Source organism: Chiloscyllium punctatum, chromosome 8, assembly GCF_047496795.1.
Source record: "Chiloscyllium punctatum isolate Juve2018m chromosome 8, sChiPun1.3, whole genome shotgun sequence".
In the NCBI taxonomy this organism is placed as follows: domain Eukaryota; kingdom Metazoa; phylum Chordata; class Chondrichthyes; order Orectolobiformes; family Hemiscylliidae; genus Chiloscyllium; species Chiloscyllium punctatum.
The window spans coordinates 116391946-116418535 of NC_092746.1; the positions used below are offsets into that span (position 1 = coordinate 116391946).

At 45.3% G+C, this 26590-nt stretch overlaps 1 protein-coding gene across 1 annotated transcript in view; it reads right to left on the reverse strand.

Annotated features, from left to right (window-relative positions):
• LOC140480838 (nuclease EXOG, mitochondrial-like) overlaps positions 1-26590 on the reverse strand; it is a 46042-nt gene that overhangs the window by 7298 nt on the left and 12154 nt on the right. The window contains exons 4-5 of the mRNA XM_072576306.1: positions 14707-14783; positions 9290-9404 (exon numbers count right to left, since the gene is read on the reverse strand). Of these exons, the coding sequence (XP_072432407.1) occupies positions 9290-9404; positions 14707-14783 (192 nt within the window). The remainder of the gene's footprint in view (positions 1-9289; positions 9405-14706; positions 14784-26590) is intronic.

Genomic DNA, 26590 nt, shown 5'->3' on the forward strand with positions numbered 1-26590 from the left:
TGTTAGCTTGTGTAGAGCTGCAACTCAATGTTGTGAACAGAAGAGAAAATCTAGCTAGTTTATGTTTCCCAGTCAGGGGAAATCAGGTATTGCAATGCGATTTGCCAGTGGGCACCGGTTACTGTGCTGGACCCTTAGTGCTGTCTTAAGTTACAGAGGTACAAGTAATTATTACAATGAAGACACAAGAGTAACAAACAACAACAAGGAGAGAGAGTGAGCAAGCAAACAAACATAAAAGAGTGACGGTCTGCCAGAGAAGAACAGTGATGTAGTGTGACAGAAAATAAGGACTGAGCAAAAAATGTCTCATCAAACTAAATGACAAGTCAAAGCAATTCTTTTGGTTATTTGTGAGTGTAAATTCTAAAATTAGAATAACTGGGCTGGGCAAAGCAAGCTGACTTCAGCGTCTTATTTGTTTGGTTTCTACAAAATCTGCAGTGAATGATGGCCGACTCCAATAGGCCAGAATATACCAGCATAAGATACGTCTGCTGCCACCTACCCTCACAATCTAACCATAAGATGCAGGAACAGAGGTAGGCCAATTGGCCCATCGGGTTCGGTGTGCAATTCAGTGACATCAAGGCTGATCTGATCATCCTCAACTCCCGTTCCTGCCTTTTCCCTACATCCTTTGATTCTTTTACAATTAGAAATCTGTCCATCTCAGCTGTGAACACACTGAATGACCCTGCCTCTACAATCCTCTGCAGAAAAGAATTCCACACATTCACAAAGCTCTGGGAGAAAACATTCCCCCTCATCTCTGTCTTTAATAAATGCCTCTTTACTCTGAGATTAACACCTCTTGTTTGAGACAATCTCACAAGTGGAAGCAACATCTTCACATGTACCCTATCAAGCTCCCCAAGAATTTTATAAAGTTAAAAATCACACAACACCAGGTTATAGTCCAACAGGTTTAATTGGAAGCACACTAGCTTTCGGAGCGACGCTCCTTCATCAGGTGATTGTACCTGAAGGAGCGTCACTCCGAAAGCTAGTGTGCTTCCAATTAAACCTGTTGGACTATAACCTGGTGTTGTGTGATTTTTAACTTTGTACACCCCAGTCTAACACCGGCATCTCCGAATCAAGAATTTTATATGTCTCAATAAGGTCACCTCTTAATCTTCAAAACTGGTACAGTCCAACCTACTCAATCTCTCCTTCTAAAAAAATCTCGCTACACCCAGGAGTAACCTACTCAACCTTCTCTGGACTGCCGGCCTGAAAGACCAGTCCATTTTTCCTTAGGTAAGAGGATCAAAACTGCTCACAGTATTCCTGGTCTGAGAAGTGCCTTGTATAGTTTTACCAAGACCTCTCTAGTTTTATGCTCTATTCCCTCTGAAATAAAAACCAGCATTCCATTTGCTTTCCCTATTTACTGCTTAACTTGGATGCTATTTTGTGATTCTTGCACTAAGACTTCCAAATCCCTCTGTGCTATAGCTTTCTGCAGTCTTTCCCCATTTAAATAATTTTCAGCATTCCTGGCCTTCCTGTCAAAGTGCATAAACTCACATTTTACCACATTATACTCCATCTGCCAAATGTAACCTGTCCATATCCCTCAGCAGACTCTTTGGGTCCTCCTCACTACTTGCCTTCCCACTTATTTCTGTGTAATCTGCAAACTTGGTGAGAGTTAAGTCACTTCTCTTACCCAAATCTTTGATATAGATTGTAAGGAACTGTGGCCCAAGGACTGAACCCTGTGCCACTCTGTTAGTTACAGGTGGAAAATGCCTTCTTTATTCCAACTCTCTGTCTTCCATTATTTGGCAAATCCTCTGTCCATGCTAATATGCTGTCCCCAATACCACGGGCTCACCTTATTAAGGAGAGTTATGCGCAGTTCCTTACTGGATGCCTTTTGGAAATTTGCCAACATTCATCCAGATTGCCAGTCCCATTATAATATTAAGGGCAAGTCAGTCTGCAAATGGGCCATAATGGGAAGATGGCAGCCCTGTTGTTAGACTGTTAACCCCGACACGAGGTAATATTCCAGGAACCTGGGTCTGAATCTCATCACGGCAGCCATGGAAATTCCTTTGTTTTCAACTGGTTGTTTTGAACACAATGGTTTGAACAGCCCCTGTTGGTAACGGTAAGGATAAAAAGTGCATGTGCATGATCAGCTTCATGCCTCCCACTCTCAGCAGCCAATTTCTATATGATGGTCACTTGTGTTCTTTGTACACGCCATCACAGAGAAAGGTCAGGACGCTCATGGAATTTAGATATCTTTAGAGAGGACCTTGCCACTAACTTGAGAACAAGAGTAGACCATTCAGCCCCTTGTGTCTGCTGTGCCAGTCACTTGGTTTGTCTGGTCCCGAGCTTGACTCGACCGAACTAATTCTGTATCCCTCAAGACGGACCAAATGATTTCATCAAATTCTGCTTTCTCTCCACAGGTGCCAGCAGACCTGCTGAGCTTTTCCAGCAATCTCTGTTTTTGTTGTAAATGATTTATCAATCTCAGCTGTGAAATTTCCAACAGACCTCGACCTCATCAGTCTCTCATGGGAGAGACAGCTCCAGATTTCCATTACCCTTTGTACGAAGAAAGTGCTTCATAGAATGTCTACAGTGTGGACGTGAATCCTGATGAAGGGCGTTTGCCTAATATGATGATTTTCTTGCTCTTTGGATGCTGCCTGACCTGCTGTGCTTTTCCAGCACCACTCTAATCTAAACTCTGGTTTCCAGCAGCTGCAGTCCTCACTTCTGCCTATGGTGTGGACGCAGGCCGCTCGGCCCATCGAGCCCACTCCAACACTCTGAACACCATCCTATCCCGGCCCATCCCCTTACCCATCCCTATATCCCTGCATTTCCCATGGCTTTGGACTGGGGGAGAAAACTCAGGCAGAGAGTGTGCAAACTCCACACGGACGGTTGCCCGAGGCTGAAATCGAGCCTGCCGCTGTGAGGCAGTGGTGCTGATCACTGAGCCAACAGGCTGCCCCTTTTATGACAGCTCAGTTCCAATGTTAAGCTTGTGACCTTAACGCTAATTTTAACTAAAGTCAGTCTTACTTTTAATGTTAAAGAGCAATTGGAAAGCTATGGAACGAGAGTGCATTCAATGAAAAACAAATTTATCCACACATTAGGAAAACAGAATGCAGGCTCCCAATTAGCAGAATCATCCTGGCACAGTATCAGTTAGAATATAATTAACTTGAAACCTCTAGTCATCACTAATATCATGTGCATTTTCTAATAATGCTCTATGAGACACTGATGACTATGTACCTTGTGTTTGTTCAACACGAATGTAAAATATCGCTTGGATTTGTTGTTTACTTGCCCAATTATTTTCAATCTATGTTGTCTTCACAAAACAAATATTGACCAGATATAATCAGGTCAATTTATTGGCATTTATCCCCAACAACCTATTTCAGCGTCAACAGAAACTATTGGCTGCCTTTGTGTCAAACAAAGTTCTGCTGAACGACATACATTAACCACCTTCAACAACAACTGCCTGCATTTGTATAACTCTTTAATGTCATCCCAAGGTGTTTCACAAGGAGCATTACAGGGCAAGATTTGATATCAGGCCAAGTTAGGAGGTATCAAGGTAGACTAAAGCCTTAAGCTTGGTCGAAGAGGTATGTTTTAAGGGGCGTCTTAAAGGAGTCAAGAGAGTGAAAGGGACAGAGAGATTGAGAGGCTCAGAGCAGGGCAAGCAATATCTGCGGACACAGAGTTAAGGGCTTCACAACTTAGAGAAGCCATTAACCTGAAAATTTAAGACTGTTGCTCTGCCCAGAATTGTTGCCTCACCTGCTGTGCATTTCCAGCATCTTCAGTTTTTATTATAGATTTCTAGCAACCAAACAATATTGCTTTAGCAAGAGCCTTTGGCCATGTTAGAGTAGAAGGAAGAGATAAGCATTTCTCCTACCACAGTGCCATCAATAGTAGGAAGTCTGCAACTGCAGTGTGATGGGCAGAGTGGCTTTGTGCAACTTGAATATTGTACAGATTGAAAAATATTCACAAGGATGTTACTGGGATTGGAGGGGTTGAGCTATAGGGGGAGGCTGAATAGACTGCAGCTTTTACCCTGGAATGTCGGAGGCCAAGGAGTAACCTTATAGAGTTTCATATGATCATGAGGGGCATGAATATGGTGAATGGGGGGGGTGTCCAAAACTATAGAGTATAGGTTTAAGGTGAGAGGGGAAAGATTTAGAAGGGGCTTCAGGGGCAAATCTTTCAAGCAGAGGATGGTGCATGTACAAATGGAGTTGGTGGAGACTGATACAATTACAATATTTTAAAGGCATCTGGATGGGTACATGAGTAGGAAGGGTTTAGAGGGATATGGGCCAAATGTTGGCAAAATAGGATTAGATCAGCCTAGGATATCTGATCGGCGTGGACAAGTTGTTTCCATGTTATCTAACTTTCTGACTCTATAAAATGTTATAAAGAAATTTGACACAGAGGATACAGGATGTAAGTTATTGAGAAGAGGAAGTGGTAACATATTGGTGTGAATTTGAAGGGGAAGTAAGAAGCTAGAGACCTGTGGGTGTTCATGCACAAAGCTTTTAAAGGTGGCAGTTCAGGTAAGTGTAAGAGTTAATAATAAAGTATGTGCGATCTCAGGCTTTATACAGCAAGCAAGCTGTACTAAAACAATAGAAAACACGAGCTCAGCCTCTGATGATATATTGTGCCTCTTCTGGACACTACACTGTAACAAGGTGTGAAGCTTGGGGAAGGGTATGAAAAGAGGTTCATGCGAGTGGCTTCAGGAACGAGCAATTAATGATGAGACAGAATAGAAAACTGGGATTGTACACTTGAGTAGGCCAAGGTGAAAAGTGCTTAAAATCACGGAATGTTTAGATAAATAATGAAAAATTGCTCCCAATATCATAAAGGTATATAACTCCAGATCACAGGTTTGATGTGACTAGCAAAAGAACCAGAAATAACATTGGGTGGCTCAGTGGTTAGCATCGCTACCTCAAAGAGCCAGGGATCTGGGTTCGATTCCAGCCTCAGGCAACTGTCTGTGTGGGGTTTGCACATTCTCCCCGTGTCTGCGTGGGTTTCCTCCGGGTGCTCCGGTTTCCTCTCACAATCCAAAGATGTGCAGGTCAGGTGAATTGGCCATGCTAAATTGCCTGTAGTGTTAGCTGCATTAGTCAGGGGTAAATGTAGGGTAGGGGAATGGGAATGGGTCTGGGTGGGTTACTCTTCGGAGGGTCAGTGTGGACTTGTTGGGCTGAAGGGCCTGTTTCCATTCTGTAAGGAATCTAATCATGAAAAATATTTTCACAAAAAGTGCGCAACCAACAGCCTGGTGGATACTGTCGAAATAGTAACCTTCTCTTGAGAAGCAGATAATTATTTAATGGAGAACGTGATTGCAGGGATATGGGGAAGATCAACTAACTGCACCTCTCTTTAAAACAGATGGCACAGACTCAATTCTTTATCATTCAACGGGAGATATTTTAATTGAAACACTTGTGATTTTTTTTCTCCCCATGGAGAAGTAAAACATCAGAATTCACGAACTTACAAAAGATCTTGTCTTCTTAAAAAGTTCAAACAAAGCAATACTGTGGCAGGCACCAGAAGGAACAAGATTCCAAAACAGTGCAACAATTACTGCCTCATTTAACAATGTCAATACAGCAATACTGTTCGGGGTCCTACCACTAACTGTATACTTTTCCTTAACATTTGAATTCCTAAAGTGCAGCATCTCTCACTTACCCGGATTGAACTCCATCTGCCATTTCTCCACCCAAAACAGTGCAACAATTACTTCCTCATTTAACAACGACAGCTCCATCCAAGGGATAGTGGAAAATTATCAACAATATCACTTGCAAGAACTCCCAGCAATTCAATTTTTTGAAGCTCAGTAAAGTGATAAGCAAGACTCGCCTCTTTCAAAAAAAATACAGGCAGCTGTTAAAATGCGTGTGCTGTTAAAAGGAAAATGTTGAGTTACGGAACATTTCCACATTGGCATGTGAGCCTCCAGACTCGCAGCTAAAAGGTTCACAGCAGAATCTCATTCACTAGGTGGCAAAAAGGCACAAAATACTCGGGTTGAAAGGGGATTTTGGTCTGATGAGGTAACAGCAGATTGTGTTCGCAGACTTTATTCATCTGGACTGTGGTCATTGACTTAGCCTACCCCTTCCCAAGGAAGGACGGCAATGTTATTTTGGGGTGTTGCGAGCTCATGTGATAAGACTGCAGTTCATTTACAGTCATAGTCATAGAGATGTACATCATGGAAACAGACCCTTCAGTCCAACCCGTCCACGCCGACCAGATATCCCAACACAATCTAGTCCCCCCTGCCAGCACCCAGCCCATATCCCTCCAAACCCTTCCTATTCATATACCCATCCAAATGCCTCTTAAAATGTTGCAATTGTACCAGCCTCCACCACATCCTCTGGCAGCTCATTCCATACACGTACCACCCTCTTTCTGGATGGACTCTCTTAGGATTATCTATGAGCCTACTGACATTCCAGGTTGTTACAATACTTGTAGAGGTTTCCTTCTTTGACCACAAAGATGATGATCCCATAGAGTGTGACCTGCCAGGCAAGAGAAAGTGGCACAGCTTATCTTTAGGATACCTATTCTCAACCCACCCCCATTTGGGATGAACAGAGGGCATACCAAAGACGGCTACCCAGTCATAAACGTGGCTTTCCACAGATACCTCTGTCTCAACAGAAGTGTCCAAAGACCGTCACACATTTGGCGCCTGTGTTCAGATTCCTGACTAGGGACTTCCCAGCTGGTAAAAACAATGACTGCAGATGCTGGAAAGCAAATACTGGATTAGTGGTGCTGGAAGAGCACAGCAGTTCAGGCAGCATCCAATGAGCAGCGAAATCGACGTTTCGGGCAAAAGCCCTTATAAAGCTTTATTCCTGATGAAGGGCTTTTGCCTGAAACGTCGATTTCGCTGCTCGTTGGATGCTGCCTGAACTGCTGTGCTCTTCCAGCACCACTAATCCAGTACTTCTCAGCTAGGTCTCCATCATCAATTTTCCATCACCATGTGGCCAGGGATCATGGCTAATATGGGGCCTTGGAGCGCCTCATCGTCCACACAATTGTGACGGGTTGGTGGTCAGATTGCAGTGACTTGTCAACTGCAATGATCGGGCCCACACTGCTGCCTTCTTCCTTTGCAACCATAAAGGTGCACCACCGTCCTTCAGTCTGCTCCATCATTGGCGACTTCAGATTTTACTTTGTCCAGCACCTCCCCGCACCCCCCCCCCCTCCCCCTCCCCTACCAGCCTTGACACCATGGCTGGCCCAATCAGGAGCAAGGGATTCCACACGGCGTCACTCACGGGATCACTGAAGCATGAAACTCTCCACTACATCAGTGTAAGAAGGTAGGGAGAGCTTAAGAGCTCGATAAGGAAAGCTGTATGCGACTACATGAGAGAAAAGGGTCAGTGATGTCTTTGTGTGTCAGTGAAAACAGGACTGCTAAAACCAGGATGTTTGAGAGGGCATAATTGTCTGAAAATGAGGGGGTGGTAGACTTAATGATGAATCAAACAAAGAGAAACAAGTTGCAGGGCTGTGTGGAAAAGGCTGGGACTGGCTAAGTTGCTCTTACAGAGAGCCAGGATGAACAAGTTGAACTGAACAACCTCTTTCTGTGCTGTAACCGTTGTCTTGGGGACCAATTCGCCCAGTTGGCTGGATGGCTGGTTTGCCTACATTGCAGGTTCAATTCCTGTACTGGCTGAGGTTAACCAGAAGGACTTTCCTTCTCAACTTCTCCCTTGTCAGAGACATGGTGTCCCTCAGGTTAAACTCATCACCAGCTGCCTCTCACCAATGAGAGGGCAGCCCTATGGTGCTCTGGGACCATGGTGACTTTACTTTAACCATTCTATGACGATCAAATTAGGTCGCCATTAAAAAAAAAGTGACAGAATATTTAATAAGCAGAATTTCAAGAAAGATTAATCGGAAACAGCTGACGGTGAGGTCAATGAAATTAGGAAAGAATAAGGAAAATTATAGTTAAGTTAACAACAGACAAACTGCCCAGTGAGTTATATTCTAAGCATCTGAAGGGAAAAACTGCCAAGGCCTTCAAAATGTTAGCTCATGGCTTTACTGAGTGCACGCACATCAGCCATTTGGAGATTTGCGACTGCAGAACTCATGGTGGAAAAAGACAACAAATAAACTGGCCAATTACAGACCAGTTAGCTTAACATCTGCAGAAAACAAAATTTTAGCATATATAATTGAGGATGAAATGACCACACATCCGGATAATGTGAAAACAGTTAGCTGTTTCTGTTGTGGATTGCAAAATGAGTTACCTGATTGATAAGCTTTTAGAGTCAAAGATTTTGGAAACTGACCCTTCTATCCAACTGGTCCATGCCGATCAGACATTCTGAATTAATCTAGTCCCATTTACTAGCATTGGCCCATACCCCTCTAAATCCATCCAGATGCCTTTTAAATGTTACAATTGTACCAGCCTCCACCACTTCCTCTGGCAGCTCATTCCACACACACACCACCCTGAACAAGTTGACCCTAAGGTCCCTTTTAAATCTTTCCCCCTCACCTTAAATCTATGCCCTCTAGTCTCTGACTCAGCTACCCTGGGGAAAAGATCTTGCCTATTTACCTTCTCCATGCCCCTTATGATTTCATAAACCTCTTTAAGGTCACCCCTCAGACTCCAACGCTCCAGGGAAAACAGCCCCAGCCTGTTCAGCCGCTCCCTATAACTCAAACCCTCCAACCCTGGCAACATCCTTGTAAATCTTTTCTGAACCCTTTTAAGTTTCACAACACCCTTCCAACAGGAGAGAGACTGGGTGTGAATGCAGTATTCCAAAAGTGGCCTAACCAATGTCCCGTACAGCCGCAACATGACCTTTCAACCTCTGTACTCAATTCTTCAAGTTGAAAGCAGATGAAAAAGCAAAATAAAAGTCACAAGATAATAGATAAATGGCTGCTATTTAATGTGGTACTTAATTTAATTGCTCTGATAACGTTAAACTGTTTGCAAGACTCTGTGGTTTCTACCTAATTGAATTAATTGCTCAGGGATCTGCTCTTGTTGCATGCTTTGCACTTCCCTCTTCCTGTAACTGTTTCTCTCAAATGTTGATTATCTGTTTCCTGTGCTCTCTTGTCCATTTGCCTTCCAGTCAGCACGGAAGCAAATATCCACAACTCTGCTCTACACAGACATCCCGATGTTCCTCACCTGGTAGCTAACAGATTTCTTCCCATCAGTTCCTGTTACGGGCAGAGTCAAAGGTCCAGAAATGACCCAGACATTTTCATATCGTTGGGTCAGCTCACGGCAGTACATTTCCAGCCTGCCAAAACAAAATAACACAACTCAAACTTCTCATCTGAGTTTACACTTGAACTGGCATTCTTCACTCCAACATTGGTCACACAACCTACGGTTTGGTGGGGCGAGCTGGGAGGGTCTAGCAGGAAATAAACACACCCTGTTATATACACAGATAGCCTTGATTAGCTGAGTACTATAAATGGGCTGCAAAAAGTCAGATAGTTAGTGTGGAAGCTCCAAAAGGGTGCAACATCTGTCTTGCGAGAGTGCTCTCAGACACAAGTGTGATTAGTTTTGCAAAGTTATGGCGAGCTGGGTTGAAGGGTCTTTGATCCAGTTAGCTCAACCGTACATTGATGACTTTTTCCTCCGCTTATTATTCATTCTTGAACATGGCCAACACCAGCCCTTATTGCCCACCCCCAGCTGCTTTGACTGGCTAGGCCTTTTACAGTACATTTGAAAGTCAACCAAATTGGTGGGCAGCTGGGGTCATGCATGTTTTAGACTGGGTAAAGGTTTTTGGACAAACAGTCGGGTTCCTGTTTCGCTTTCACTGATGCCAGCTTGCCATTTCAGTATTTCGAAGCAGCGAACTCGATCAGGCAGCACCTGCAGGCTCCCCCTCCAATATAAACCCCACCCTGATGGAGAACGATGATGCCATTCCTTCACAGCTGTGGAGTCAAAATCTTGGAATTTACCCCTGGACAGCACTGTGGCAGCTCGTGGAGGGCTGGGCAAGAATTGCTGGCACACACTGAATGAAAAGTTGATTGCTTTATGATCCAACATAAATATCAAAGTGGGATTTGAAATCGATGCTCTCTGGATACCTGGTCTACTCATTCGGTAACATAAACACTACACCACCACGCTCAATGGATTTTTGCTGGGCAGCGCGGTGAGAGTTTGAGCTCCATTCTCCATGAATCCCGAATGTGGGACCTTGAAACGGAAGTGGAGAACCAGGTCAATCTTCTGTAGCGATCAACTTACCTGATGCCTGAACCAGGCATGGGGGTGGCACGGTGGCTCAGTGGTTAGCATTGCTGCCTCACAAAGCGCAATGGACCTGGGTTAAAATCCACCCTCAGGCAACTGTCTGTGTGGAGTTTGCACCACCCCCCCCCCCCCCCGCCGCCCCTCCCCATTGTTTGCATGGGTTTCCTCCGGGTGCTCCGGCTTCCTCCCATAATCCAAAGATGTGCAGGTCAGGTGGACTGGTTATGCTAATTTGCCCATAGTGTCCGGGGATGTGAAGGCTACATGGATTGGCCATGGGAAATATAGGGATAGGGTAGAGTGATGAGTCTAGGTGTAAATCTCTTTCAGAGGCTGGGTGTGGTCCAGATGGCCTGCTTCCACACTGTTGTGGTTCAATGATTCCCTTAATACTGCAGGGCAGTGAACAGGCATAAGGAGTCGGGATTAACTCTTCATTTGATGGCAGGTATCTCAGACAATATAGCTCTCCTTCCATACACTGCAGGATGTCATCTAAGCCTAGCGGTATTCATGGTGGGTGCAGGAGATTTACTGACAGGCACAGGACTTCCGCGATGTGGAGCAATCAGAGAAGATGTGATTGGTGTCCCTGAGGCAGGGAGGGCTAAAGGTTTTAACAATGATGACGAAGATCGTGAGGACCAACTGCAGGGATTCTATGATTCTAAGACTTCTGAAGCAATAAAGAGAGAGAAACTGCTCCTCCTCGTAAGAAGTTCAGTGACCAAGGGACAGAAATAACTGTCAAAAGAACCAACAGAGGTCTGAAAGTTTTAACTGCACAATGATCTGGAAAGCACAGCCTGGCAGGGTAGGTGAAGACAGATTCACAAGGAACTTTCATTCAATGTGGAAACGGAATAATAGTTGAAGAGGAAAATGTGAAGGTGGCAGAGGAAACAGCAGAGGAGGCTGAGACAATATTTTGAAGAGCCATTATAGACATAATGGACTAAATAGCCCCCCCTGGTGAGCTAGTATTGTATAATATGAGTGTACCAAACACAAAGCCCAAGAATAAGATCCCAATTTATCATCTGTTAACTTCCAAAGCCCATTAACAGTAGAACACTGAACAACTCAGGCAGCAAAAAGGAAGATTAAGAGTTAACCAACTGAGCTCACACTGTCTAGCTTCCCTTATAAGTCTGGAACAAAAGTCATTCACATTTTGGCTCTGATGTGGGAGATCAGCAGTTGTCAAAGCAGAGCTCCGACTTATGACGAGAGAGAAGCAAACACAACCATCCTGCCCTGATCAGAAGCAAACAGATTCCATGATAACGACATGGGTGTGGCCACATACATACAGAATAAATTCTGTCAGGAGTAAGTGCTGTCTTGTTGCCTGGACTACACACATCTGGGTCATGTGCTGAAGGAAATGTTTTCCCGCATATAAAAGTAGTACACAAAAACATGAATTCAACAGAATTAAGGTACAGGAATATCATCAGAAAAGATTTGACATCAAATTATCTAAAGTGGTACACTGCAGACAAAGAGGGAGGGTTTAAAGAGGTGATTTAAGGGTTGTTTGGGGGGTAGGAGAGATAGTGAGAGAGAGAGCGAGAGTGAGAGAGAAAGAGCCAGAGCAGAGAGAGAGAGGGAGAGAGAGAGAGAGAGAGAGAGAGAGAGCGAGAGCATGAGAGTGAGAGAGAAAGAGCCAGAGCAGAGAGAGAGCGCGAGAGAGAGAGAGAGAGAGAGAGCGAGAGCACGAGAGAGAGAGGGAGAGAGAGCGAGAGAGAGAGAGCGAGAGCACGAGAGAGAGAGGGAGAGAGAGAGAGAGCACGAGAGAGAGAGAGAGAGTGAGAGAGAGAGAGTTTTAGTGAGGAAATTCCAAAGCTGCAAACTATGGCAATGACAGCCATAATGATGGAAGCATTAAAATCAGAGACAAGTGAATGCGTGCAGTGATCTCAGCCAGTTGTTGGGCTAGAGGAACTAATAGGAGAATCGACGTTTCGGGCATCAGCCCTTCTTCAGGAAGAAGGGCTGATACCCGAAACGTCGATTCTCCTGTTCCTTGGATGCTGCCTGACCTGCTGCGCTTTTCCAGCAACACATTTTCAGCTCTGATCTCCAACATCTGCAGTCCTCACTTTCTCCAGGAGGAACTAATAGGCAGAGAGAGTAATGAAGACACGGTGAGAGCTGGAATACACGGATAGGAATTCTGAAGGTGTGGGATTTCCTATTTGGGAACTGTAGGTCAGCAGTCAGAGGTTTTGGGATGTCTGTTGAATGGGATTTGGAGAAGGCATTAGGCAGGGAGCAGATGATGAGACAACTGGAGAGCCGGAAAGAACAGGATAGATGATAGAATCTGGAGTGAGAGTGCATGTCAGCCCATTTGGTGTATGCCATTTAGTTCTTAACATTAAAACTATTCAATGCAAGAATTTCCTGACTCTTCAAGAGAGCATTTTGTATGTTTTAATTGATTTTTTTTGCCAGGCGTTACACAGCACTAATGTTTATACATGTGTCTGTTCACTCCACAATGCTAGAAAATGTGCTAAATATATCACAAACTCTATATATTTGTTGGAGACCAAACATCAGAAACCTGTATGATATACACTATATTTATCCTCAGTCATTGTTCCGTCAACTTTGCACCACAGCCAAGTCATTAACCTATGTCTTAAATGGATTCCCTTAAAGATATCAATGTTCAGTGAGCCGGGAAAATACAAAGAGCTGCTCAAACACAAAGAATGATACAGGACTGGAACAATTTGTCTATAATAAAATCCCTGCTGTGTGAAATCAGGCCCTTTAACCCACTGAGTCCGCACTGACCTTCTGAACAGCATCCCACACAGTCACATCCCCCTACACTTTAACACTGCACTTCCCATGGCTAACCCACTTTGCCTACACATCCCCGGATACTCTGGGTAATACAGCGTGGCCAATCCACCTGACCTGCACATCTTTGGACTGTGGGAGGAAACCAAAGCGTCTGGAGGAAACCCCACGCAGACACTGGGAGATGAACTAACTCCACACAGACAGTCGCCCGAGGGTGGAATTGAACCCAGGTCCCTAGCACTGAGCCACCGTGCCAGCCCATGCCTTTGCTGACTCTTTGTGAAGTGGGTTCGAAGGGCCAAATGGCCCATCTTACTCCTAGTTTCTATGCCTTCTATGTTTCATCGGCGAACTTTGAGATCAGGCTTTGTATACCCAAGCCCAGGTCATGAATATTTATAAGAAAAAACAGTGATCATTGTACTGACCTCCATATAGTTACCCCCATCCCTGTACCTTCACCAGCTTTACGTCTCCTGCAGTTCAAGGAGTCGAGGGATATGGGAGGTGGTGGACAGAGAAGTGGGGCCGAGACCACACCCAAATCAGTCATGGAGGAGGCAACAAGGGCCGGATGGCTTGCTCCTGAACCCAAGTTTCTATAATTCCACTGGTTTTAATTTTGACAATGTCTAATTAGCTATTCAAAGGCGCATGTGGCCCCTTTATATTGGACATGGGGACCTGAGGCTATTAACCAGCACAGGACACTGCCAATTAAAAGGTGGGGTTTTACACTCTGCCTGCAGTTGCACTGGGAGAAACAAAACCCCATTGGTCCCTAGTTCCTACTGGCTACTAAGGTTCTGGGTACTTTGAAAAACAAAGTAATTGGGAAGAATCAGCATGTTTTTGTGAAAGGGAAATCCCGTTTAACCAGGATGTGGAGGTGACGGTGATCGACTGGGGTGGACAAAGGCAAACATCACATGACACCGGGTTATGGTCCAACAGGTTCATTTGAAATCAAAAGTTTTCAGAGACCCCCCCCCCCCCACTACATTCAGCCTCTGACCTTCGGGTAAACGTCCTCCAAGACAGACTTTGGGACACACGACAACGCAGAGCTACCAAGCAGAAGCTGATAGCCAAGCTCGGTACCCATGAGGAGGGCCTCAACTGGGACCTTGGGTTCATGTCACACTACAGGTGACCCCACTGCGCCATACACTCTCTCTCACAAACACAGACCCTCTCTCATTCACACATACACACACTCAAACGCACGCTCACACACACACATATATTCCCCCACATTCATGCACACCTACTCTCACACACACGTGATGCCCTCCTGGCTCAACAGGCCTGTTAACAGTCAATGTCCAGATCTAACTGGGCCAAGATACTAAAAGAAGGCCAAGAACTAACTGCGTTCAGGCTCAAAGTACAGGATGCCATGAGGAGAGAGATGAAAGCTGCTACTCTGAGAAACTAGCTCTGAGGTTTATTAGGCATCAGCACGGGGTTTGAGTTTGAGGAATTTGGCCTCTCACCTGTTCCAGAAGCCTGCATTGTTTTCATAATTCTGAGGCACAATGTTGGACAGGTAGAATGTTTCTGCCATGGCTTGCTATAGGAGGAGGGAGAAAAAGCACAGCATTGGATTATAATCAACTTCAATGTAAAGGACAAGAGCTTTGCAAACTTGTTTGAGAGGAACAGGAATCAATCAGGCTACTGTCGATTACTCTTCATCGTGTAACAATCAAAATGTACTCTGGGTGGGGGATTTCAATGTCCATTACCAAAAGTGGCTCAGCTTGGTCGGGTCCTAAAGGACATAGCTGCTAGACTGGGTCTGTGGCAGGTAGTGAAGGAACCAAGAGGGAAAAACATACCTGACCCCATTCTTCCCAATCTGCCAGCTGCAGCTGCATCTGTCCATGACAGTATCGGTAAGAGTGACCACTGCACAGTCTGTGGAGCTGACATCCCACCTTCACATTAAGAATAACATCCATCATGTTGTGTGGTATTCACACCAAGCTGAATGGGACAGACTTTGAACAGATCTAGCAATCCATGAGGCACTGTGGGCCACCAACAGCAGCAGAACTGTACTCCAGCACAATCTGTAACCTCATGGCCCAGCATATCCCCCACTCAACCATTACCCTCACACGAGGGTATCGACCCTGGCTCAATGGAGAGTGCAGGAGGGCATGCCAGGAGCAGCACCAGGCATCCCTGAAGATGAGGTGTCAACCTGATGAAGCCCCCAAACAGGACTACTTGCATGTCGAACAATATAAGCAGCAAGTGTTAGACAGAGCTAAGCGATCCCACAACCAACAGATCAGACCTAAGCTTTGCAGTTCTGCCACATCTAGTCGTGAATGGTGGTGGACAATTAAACAACTCACTGGAAGAGGAGGCTCCACAAATATCCCTTTCCTTACTGATGGAAGAGCCCAGCACATCAGTACAAAAGATAAGGTTGAAGCTTTTACAGCAATCTTCAGCCAGAAATGCTGACTGAAAGATCTATCTTGGCCTCCTCCAGTGGTCCCCAGCATCACAGATACCAGTCTTCATCCATTTTGATTCAGTCCACATGACATCAAGAAATGGTTGGAGGCACTGGATACTGCGAAGGCTACAGGCTCTGACAACATTCCAGCAATAGGATTGAAGATTTGTGCTCCAGAACTTGCCACTCCTCTAGCCAAGCTGTTTCAATACAGTTTCAACACTGGCATCTACCCGATAATATGGAAAACTGCCCAAGTATATCCTGTACATAAAAAGCAGGACAATCTAACCCGGCCAATTACCACCCCATCAGTCTACTGGTGACCATCAGCAAAGTGATGGAAAGTGTCATCAACTGTGGTACCAAGCAGCACCTGCTCAGTAATAACTCCCAGTGATACCTAGTTTGGGTTCTGCCAGGGCCACTCAGCTCCTGACCTCATTATTGCCTTGGTTCAAACATGGACAAAAGAGCTGAATTCCAGAGGTGAGGGGAGAGTGACAGCCCTTGACATCAAGGCTGTATTTGACCTACTGTGGCATCAAGGAGCCCGGGCAAAACTGCAATCGATGGATATCGGGGGAAAACTCTCCAGTGGTTAGAGTCATACCTGACACATAGGAAGATGGTTGTGATTGTGGGAGATCAGTCAGCTCAGCTCCAGGACATCTCTGCAGGAGTTCCTCAGGGGAGTGTCCTAGGCCCAACCATCTTCAGCTGCTTCATCAATGATCTCTCTATCTCAACTGGACTCATCATATAAATGCAGCGGTTACAAGAACAGATTAGAAACTAGGAATACTGCAGTGAGGAACTCACCTCCTGACTCTCCAAAGCCTGTCCACCATATGCAAGGGCACAAGTCAGGAGTGTGATGGAACACTCCCCATTTGCCTGGCTGAGTGCAGCCCCAACAACACTCAAGAAGTTTGACACCATCCAGGACAAAGTAGCCCACTTAATTGGCACCAGATCCACAAACATCCACTCCCTCTACCACCAGCGCTCAGTAGCAGTAGTGTACTATTTACCAGATACACAGCAGAAATTCACCAAAGATCCTCAGACAGCAACTTCAAAAACCACGACCATTTCCATCTCGAAGGACAAGGAAATGTTCTGGGGACCTGGGTTTGAGTCCTGCCATGGCAGATGGTAAAATTTGAACATAATACAAATCTGGAATTAAGAGTCTAATGATGACCATGAATCCATTGTCGATTGTCGGAAAAACCCCACCTGGTTCACCCATGCCCTTTGGAGAAGGAAATTGCCATCCTTACCTGGTCTGGCCTCCATGTGACACCAGACCCACAGCAATGTGGTTGTAGCAGATACATGGGAACACCACCACATACATGTTCCTGACTTGGAAATATATCACTGTCCCTTCACTGTCACTGAGTCAAAATCCTCGGATTCCCTCCCTAAGGTCATTGTGGGCGAACCCACAGCAGGTGGGCTTCAGTGGTTCAAGAAGGCAGCTCACCCCCACCTTCTCAAGGGGCAACTAGGGACGGACAAGAAATGCTGGGCCCAGCCAGTAATGCCCACATCCCACAAAATGAATAAATAAACTTTTTAAAATCTTACCATTCAGCTTTCTTTGTTAATTAACTAAGGTTAATTCCATTCGAGAGTAGTAAACATGAATATTTGAACCAAAACTGACACAATGGTCCTGGTTACTTTTAATACAAATTAATCACTAGACTTAAAGACAAAACTTAACATAGAAAATAGTTAAAGGAGCAGAAGGCCACTCAGCCCTTCGAACTTGCTCTGCCATTCAATATGACCAAGGCTGACCATCCAACTCCTGTTTCTATTTTCTCCCCATACCTCTTGATCCCTTGAGCCCCCAAGTACTTTACCCAACTCTTTCTTAAAAATATTCAATGTTTTGGCCTCAAATGCTTTCTGTGACAGTGAATTCCAAAGGTTCCCCATTCTCTGGGTGAAGACATCTCAGTCTTAAATGGCCTGTCCCATATCTTTAAACTATGATGCCTAATTCAGGACTCCTGGTCACCAGGAACATCCCTCCTAGACTTTTCTAGATTTCTACAATGGTCCTTTTGCTCTTCTGAACTTCAGTCAATATATGCCTAACCAATCCAGTCTCCCTTCAGTCCTACCATCCCAGGAATCACTTTGGTAAACATTCTTTGCAGTCCATCCTTTGCCAGAGCATCCTTCCTCAGGTAAGGAGGCCAAAACAGCACACAATCCCCAAGGTATGGTCTCACCAAGTTCCTGTATGATTGCAGCAAGACAATTGTGCTCATGGACTCCAATCCTCTCCCTGTGAAGGCCAACATACGTTCTGCCACCTTCACCGCCTGCCGCAGCTGCATGGTTACTTTCGGTGTCTGCTGCGCAAGGACAAACTGGTCTCATTCTTTCCGACTTTATTGCCAATCCGATAATAATCTGTCTTGCTGGGGTTTTTTTTATTCCTCCATGGGATGAGGGCATCGCTGACTAAGCCAGCATTTATTGCCCATCCCTAACTGCCCAGAAGGTGTTTAAGAGTCACCCACATTGCTGTGGGTCTGGTGTCACATGGAGGCCAGACCAGGTAAGGAGGGCAATTTCCTTCTCTAAAGGGCATGAGTGAACCAGGTGGGGTTTTTCCGACAATCGGCAATGGATTCATGGTCATCATTAGGCTCTTAATTCCCGATTTGTATTATGTTCAAATTTTACCATCTGCCATGGCTGGACTCAAACCCAGGTCCCCAGAACATTATCTGGCTTCCTGGATGATCAGTCTTAGCCATCACCTCACCTGCTACCAAAGCTGGTCACCTCACACTTAACCACATTAAACGTCATCCTTCAAACACTTGCCCACTTATTCAACTTGACCAAGCCACACTAAAGCATCTCTGCATCCTCCTCACAGCTCACCCTCCCACCTTGCTTTGTGTCATGTGCAAATTTGGAAAGATTAGATTTAGTTCCCACATCCAAATCATGAATAGGTATAGTGGATAGCTGTGATCCATTCACTGCTCCCTGTAGTACCCCACCAGTCAGTGGCAGCCACTGGGAAAAGGACCTATTTCTTCCTTCTCGGTTTCCTGTCTGCCAGTCAGTCCTCTCTCCATGTCAGTACACTACTCCCGATCCCACTTACTTTATTTTTACAGGCTTGCCTTTATTGGTCAGAGCACTGAGTATAGGAGTTGGAAGGTCATGTTGCAGCTGTACAGGACATTGGTCAGGCCACTCTTGGAAGACTGCATTCAATTCTGGCGTCCCTGCTATAGGGAAGATTTTGTGAAACTTGAAAGGGTTCAGAAAAGATTTATAAGGATGTTTGAGCTATACGGAGAGGCTGAATAGGCGAGGGTTGGTATCCCTGAAGGGCTGCAGGCTGAGGGGTAACCTTATAGAGGTTTATAAAATCATGAGGGGCATGGACAGGGTGAATAGCCAAAGTCTTTTTCCCAGGGTAGGGGAGTCCAAAACTAAACAGCACAGATTTAAGGTGAGAGGAGAATGATTTTAAAGGGACCTAAGGGGCAACTTTTTCACACAGAGGGTGGTGTGCGTCTGGAATGAGCTGCCAGAGGAAGTGGTGGAGGCTGGTACAATTTCAACATTTAAAAGGATGGGTATATGAATAAGAAGGGTTTGGAGGGATATGGGCTAAATGCTGGCAAATGGGACTGGATTAATTCAGCATGGACAAGTTAGAATGAAGGGTCTGATTCCGTGCTGTACATCTCACTAACTCTGTGCTAATCGCTCAAGTGGGAACTGAACAAATAACTCATCCACTGAGACCCTGTCATCAACTCTACCCGTTCAAAAAATTCCAGTAGAATGTCAAGAATAATCTCCCTTTCATAAATCTATGCTGCCACTATCCAATCCTGTCCACTTCTCTGCAAGTGTTCTGCTGTTAAACTTTCTATGATGGGCACCAGCAAAATTCTACTACTGATGTAAGGCTAACTGGTCCATAATCTCATTTTCTCCTTACCTCCTTTTTTTTAAATCGTGGGCTTACATTAGCTACTTAACGGGTTTTGCGAAGATTTGTAGCTCAGGTTGAGGTTCTGGATATAGGTTTGCTCGCTGAGCTGGAAGATTCATTTCCAGACGTTTCGTCACCCTATTAGGTAACATCTTTGGTGGACCAGCGGGTGAAGCTGCTTTTTATTTATATGTTTGGGTTTCTTTGGGTTGGTGATGTCATTTCCAGTGGTGACGTCACTTCCTGTTTTTTTCTCAGGAGGTGGTAGATGGGGTCTAACTCGATGTTTATTGATAGAGTTCCGATTGGAATGCCATGCTTCTAGGAATTCTCGTGCATGTCTTTGTTTGGCTTGTCCTAGGACATTAGCGACCCTCCAATCTGTAGAAAGTGTTCCAGAATTTATAGAATTTTGAAAATGACCACCAATGCATCCACTATTTCTGGGGCATCTGCTAAATCCTTTGGGATGTAGATGATCAGGCCCTGTGGATTTATCTGCCTTTAATCCCATCAATTTCCCCAACACCATGTCCCTACTGAAGAAATTCCCTTCCATTCATCCTTCTTACTAAACCCTGTGTTCCCCAGCACTTTTGGGATGTTAGTTGTGTTCTCCTTTATGAAGGTAGAACCAAAATATATATTTAATTGGTCTGCCATCTTCTTGTTCCTCTTTGAAACTTCCTCTTTTTCTGATTGTAAGGGACCCACATTTATCATCACTGATCTTTCTCTCTTCCCATACCTACAGAAACTTTCACAGTCACTTTGTACGGTCCCCACAAGCTTGCTCTCCTACTTTACTTTCCAAGCTGATTGGAGGCAGATGTTCGCAGGTAAAGGGAGGGCTAGAAAATGGGAAGCCTTCAGAAATGAGATAACATCTGGGGGCGGCACAGTGGCACAGTGGTTAGCACTGCTGCCTCACAGTGACAGAGACCCGGGTTCAATTCCCGCTTGAGGCGACTGACTGTGTGGAGTTTGCACATTCTCCCCGTGTCTGCGTGGGTTTCCTCCGGGTGCTCCGGTTTCCTCCCACAATCCAAAAATGTGCAGGTCAGGTGAATTGGCCATGCTAAATTGCCCGTAGTGTTAGATGTAGGGGAATGGGTCTGGGTCGGTCGCGCTTTGGCAGGTTGGTGTGGACTTGTTGGGCCGAAGGGCCTGTTTCCATTACTGTAAGTAATCTAATCTGAAAAAACAAGAATCCAGAGAAAGTATATTCCTGTTAGGGGGAAAGGAAAGGCTGGCAGGCAGGCAGGCAAAGGAAATGCTGGATGACTAAAGAAATTGAGGGTTTGGTTAAGAAAATTAAGGAAGCATATGTCAGGTATAGACAGGATAGATCGAGTGAATCCTTAGAAGAGTATAAAGGAAGTAGGAGTATACTTAAGAGGGAAATCAGGAGGGCAAAAAGGGGACATGAGATAGCTTTGGCAAATAGAATTAAGGAGAATCCAAAGGGTTTTTACATTAAGGACAAAAAGGTAACTACGGAAAGAATAGACTCCCCCACTGCCCCCCCTCCAAAGATCAGCAAGGCAGCCTTTGTGTGGAGCCGCAGAAAATGGGGAAGATACTAACCAAGTATTTTGCATCAATATTTACTGTGGAAAAGGTCATGAAAACATAGAAAGTAGCGAAATAGATGGTGACACCTTGCAAAATGTCCAGATTACAGAGGAGGAAGTGCTGGGTGTCTTGAAACGGATAAAAGGTCCCCAGGACCTGATCAGGTGTACTCGAGAACTCTGTGGGAAGCTGGAGAAGTGATTGGGCTTCTTGCTGAGATATTTGTATCATCGATAGTCACAGGTGAGGTGCCGGAAGACTGGAGGCTGGCAAACGTGGTGCCACTGTTTAAGGGTAGTAAGGACAAGCCAGGGAACTATAGACCAGTGAGCCTGACCTCAGTGGGCAAGTTGTTGGAGGGAATCCTGAGGGACAGGATGTACATGTATTTGGAAAGGCAAGGACTGATTAGGGATAGTCAGCATGGCTTTGTGCGTGGGAAATCATGTCTCACAAACTTGATTGAGTTTTTTGAGGAAATAACAAAGAGGATTGATGAGGGCAGAGCAGTAGATGTGATCTATATGGACTTCAGTAAGGCGTGCGACAAGGTTCCCCATGGGAGACTGATTAGCAAGGTTAGATCTCATGGAATACAGGGAGAACTAGCCATTTGGATACAGAACTGGCTCAAAGGTAGAAGACAGAGGGTGGTGGTGGAGGATTGTTTTTCAGACTGGAGGCCTGTGACCAGTGGCGTGCCACAAGGATCGGTGCTGGGTCCTCTACTTTTTGCCATTTACACAAATGATTTGGATGCGAGCATAAGAGGTACAGTTAGTAAGTTTTCAGATGACAATAAAATTGGAGGTGTAGTGGACAGCGAGGAAGGTTACCTCAGACGACAACAGGATCTTGACCAGATGGGCTAAAGGGCTGAGAAGTGGCAGATGGAGTTTAATTCAGATAAATGCGAAGTGCTGCATTTCGGGAAAGCAAATCTTAGCAGGACTTATACACTTAATGGTAAGGTCCTAGGGAGAGTTGCTGAACAAAGAGACCTTGGAGTGCAAGTTCATAGCACCTTGAAAGTGGAGTGACAGGTAGATAGGATAATGAAGGCATTTGGTATGTTTCTTTTATCGGTCAGAGTATTGAGTACAGGAGTTGGGAGGTCATGTTGCGGCTGTACAGGACATTGGTTAAGCCACTGTTGGAATATTGCGTGCAATTCTGGTCTCCTTCCTATCGAAAATATGTTGTGAAACTTGAAAGGGTTCAGAAAAGATTTACAAGGATGTTGCTAGGGTTGGAGGATTTGAGCTACAGGGAGAGGCTGAACAGGCTGGGGCTATTTTCCCTGGAGTGTTGGAGGCTGAGGGGTGACCTTATAGAGGTTCACAAAATTATGAGGGACATGAATAGGATAAATAGGCAAAGTCTTTTCCCTGGGGTCGGGGAGTCCAGAACTAGAGGGCATAGGTTTAGGGTGAGAGGGGAAAGATATAAAAGGGACCTAAGGGGCAAACCTTTCACGCAGAAGGTGGTACGTTTATGGAATGAGCTGCCAGAGGAAGTGGTAGAGGCTGATACAATTACAACATTTAAGAGGCATTTGGATGGGTATATGAATAGGAAGGGTTTGGAGGGATATGGGCCGGGTGCTGGCAGGTGGGACTAGATTGGGTTGGGATATCTGGTCGGCATGGACAGGTTGGACCAAAGGGTCTGTTTTCAGGCTGTACATCTCTATGACTCTTGTATTAATTGATCACTTTGTCCTCCTTTGTTGAAATAAAACTGTTCCCAATCCTCATATCTGCTACTTTTTCACTGGGTCAATTTGTATACCCTTTTCTTGGATTTAACAGTCTCTAACTTTCCCTATCAGCCATGTTTATCGTTCCCATTTTATTTTTGTGCCAGACAGGAATGGACAATTGCTGCAGATCTCCCATGTGTTCTTGAACTGCTTGTCATTGCCTTTCCACCATCATCCCTTTAAGTAGCACTCGCTAATCTATCAAAACCAGCTCATGCCTCACATCACTGCGGTTTCCAATATTTATAATGGCATTTGACTGCACACCGTTCCCACTTTGCAGGGAGCAGTGCTCCGTTTGCTAGTCTAGTAGGGAGTTAGTGAACCTGTATCATATGCACTCTATAAATCTAATGTCCAGTTATAGACACGAGGTCCTCTTATCTCTCATCCTCCTCACACAAGACATAGAGGGCAGATGGTGAAAAACTTTGCCTCAGGTGTAGGCATGCTGGGAATGAAAGGGCATTCCAGAATGTAATGGTTAGTGAGTAATTAAAATCCGGGACAATCAATGCTGGGATCAGATTGTGCCAATTACTGGAAAGTTGCAGGTCTGGAGGAAATTAACAAGATAGGGAGGGGGGGGGGGGGGCGAGGCCATGGAGAACTTTAAGAACGTGGATAAAAATTTTAATAAGGCAGTGTCATCCTAACATCCACAAAAACAACTGAAAAAGCGACAATGAATTCCTCAGCCTATCGCCCTTTGCTGTGTGGGTAAGTGCTTTAATGTGACCAACCTGGGGACTGTGGAATGAGTTACTCACTGTTTCAACACTGCCATCTTGTGACCAGTAATTGTTACAACAGCACCTTCTTGTTGAAAATGACCACCCTCAGGGAACTTCAGTTTGCAGGTGAGTCATAGACAATGTCATCTCCGCTCTCTCGGAAGATTATCCTCACTTAATGCCCTTGCAGAAAACAAACCAAAGAACGGGTCTCAGCCTCAAACCCTTTAACAACCTGTCCCAGGGTAAGTGCCAGTTCATCCCTCCATTAAGATGGACAAATCCTCCCAAAGGTGTACATAGAATTATAGAATCCCTACAATGTGGAAGCAGGCTGTTCGGTCCATTCAGTCCACACCAACCCTCCGACCAGCACCCCAACCAGACCCACCCTATCCCTGTAACTCTGCATTTCCAATGGCTAAACCACTCAGCCTGCACATCCCGGGGCACAATGGGCAACTTAGCCTGGCCAATCCACCCTAACCTGCACATCTTTGGGACGAAACCAGAGCACCCGAAGGAAACCCACACATACGGCCGCCTGAGGCTGGAATTGAACCTGGGTTCCTGGCGCTGTGAGGCAGCAGTGCTAACCACTGAGCCACTGTGCTGCCCCTTTACTGGCAAACTACCTCTCATCTCAGGCTGACATCGATGTGGTGACTCTTTGCAGCATCCGATCGGTGAGCCCCTCCTTTGGATGCCTAAGGATGACATCTACGCTGAAACCAAGTTCCTCGTATATAAGGGAGTGGCCCTTCCCAGTCTTCTATATCGCTCTGACACTTGCTCGCGTACAGGTGCCATCTCTAGGCCCTTGCTGGATGAGAAGGTTAATCTGCATCAACTGGGAGGACAGGTTACTAACATCAGCGAATTGGTACTGATGTTAGTGGTACTGTCATCAGCTTGCACGAGCATCAATACCATGATCACCAAAACCAGGCTGGGCTCCAACTACCAAAGTGAATCTTCCTCCCCCAACTCAAGGAAGTTTACACTTCCCACTACCTCGGGGAAACAACCACACCATCAAAAATCCTACCCACCCTGGTTATACTCTCTTCCAACATCTTCCATCAAGCAGAAAACATAACAGTTTGAATAGATGTATGAATAGATTCAAGAACTGCTTAGAGTCATAGAGATGTACACCAGGGACCTCGTTCCTGCTGACCAGATATCCCAACACAATCTAGTCCCACCTGCCAGCACCCGGCCCATATCCCTCCAAACCCTTCCTATTCATATACCCATCCAGATGCCTTTTAAATGTTGTAATTGTACCAGCCTCCACCACTTCCTCTGGCAGCTCATTCCATACACGTACCACCCTCTGTGTGAAAAAGTTGCCCCTTAGGTCCCTTTTATATCTTTCCCCTCTCATCCTAAACCTATGCCCTCTAGTTCTGGATTTCCTGACCCCAGGGAAAATATTTTGTCTATTTACCCTATCCATGCCCCTCAATTTTGTAAACCTCTATAAGATCACCCCTCAGCCTCCGATGCTCCAGGGAAAACAGCCCCAGCCTGTTCAGCCTCTCCCTGTAGCTCAAATCCTCCAACCCTGGCAACATCCTTGTAAATCTTTTCCGAACCCTTTCAAGTTTCACAACATCTTTCCGATAGGAAGGAGACCAGAATTGCACGCAATATTCCAACAGTGGCCTAACCAATGTCCTACACAGCCGCAACGTGACCTCCCAACTCCTGTACTTAATACTCTGACCAATAAAGGAAAGCATACCAAACGCCTTCTTCACTATCCTATCTACCAACGACTCCACTTTCAAGAAATTATGAACCTGCATTCCAAGGTCTCTTTGTTCAGCAAACCTCCCTAGGACCTTACCATTAAGTGTCTAAGTCCTGCTAAGGTTTGCTTTCCCAAAATGCAGCACCTCACATTTATCTGAATTAAATTCCATCTGCCATGTCTCAGCTCATTGGCCCATCTGGTCAAGATCCCAGTGTAATCTGAGGTAACCCTCTTCACTGTCCACTACACCTCCAATTTTGGTGTCATCTGCAAACTTAATAGCTGTACCTCTTATGCTCGCATCCAAATCATTTATGCAAATGATGAAAAGTAGTGGACCCAGCACTCCATGATCACAGGCCTCCAGTCTGAAAAACAACCCTCCACCACCACCCTCTGTCTTCTACCTTTGAGCCAGTTCTGTATCCAAATGGCTAGTTCTCCCTGTATTCCATGAGATCTAACCTTCCTAACCAGTCTCCCATGGGGAACCTTGTCGAATGCCTCACTGAAGTTCTTCCCCATTGTTATCAGACTTTTGAATGGACCTCTCAAATGTTAATTCTGATCTCTCTCTCTCTCTGCACCTTCTCTGTGGCTGTAATACTGTATCCCGCACTCAGTTCTGCTACCCTGCACATTTTGTCTGGTATGGTCTGCCTGTATACATGCAAAACAACACTTGTCACTGTACATGTGGCACCGATAAATCAATCGATGGAAGGAGAGAAGCCCCACGTTTAATCACAAAGCAAACTCCCCAATCTATCCAGATGGAAAGAGAAGACAGAGTTGCTGTAAGCCCTGATCAGAGAACATTTCGATGTTGATGATACTATATCAGTTGCCCAGGTAGAAGATTAGCTGCAAAGCCTCAGGGATCCTCTGTCCCATATCTGGCATCACCTCCCTCGCCATCATTGTGAGGAAAGCTACATTTACCGGGCAGGGTGTTGCATCTCTGCCTGTGATCAGACAACACAGCCATCAGTCAGCAAAGTCTGCTGCCTTAGACCCACAAGTGACAGACTACCTTTGACTTGAAGTAAAGTTCAGCATGCATACTGAGACTCTCGGATGGTT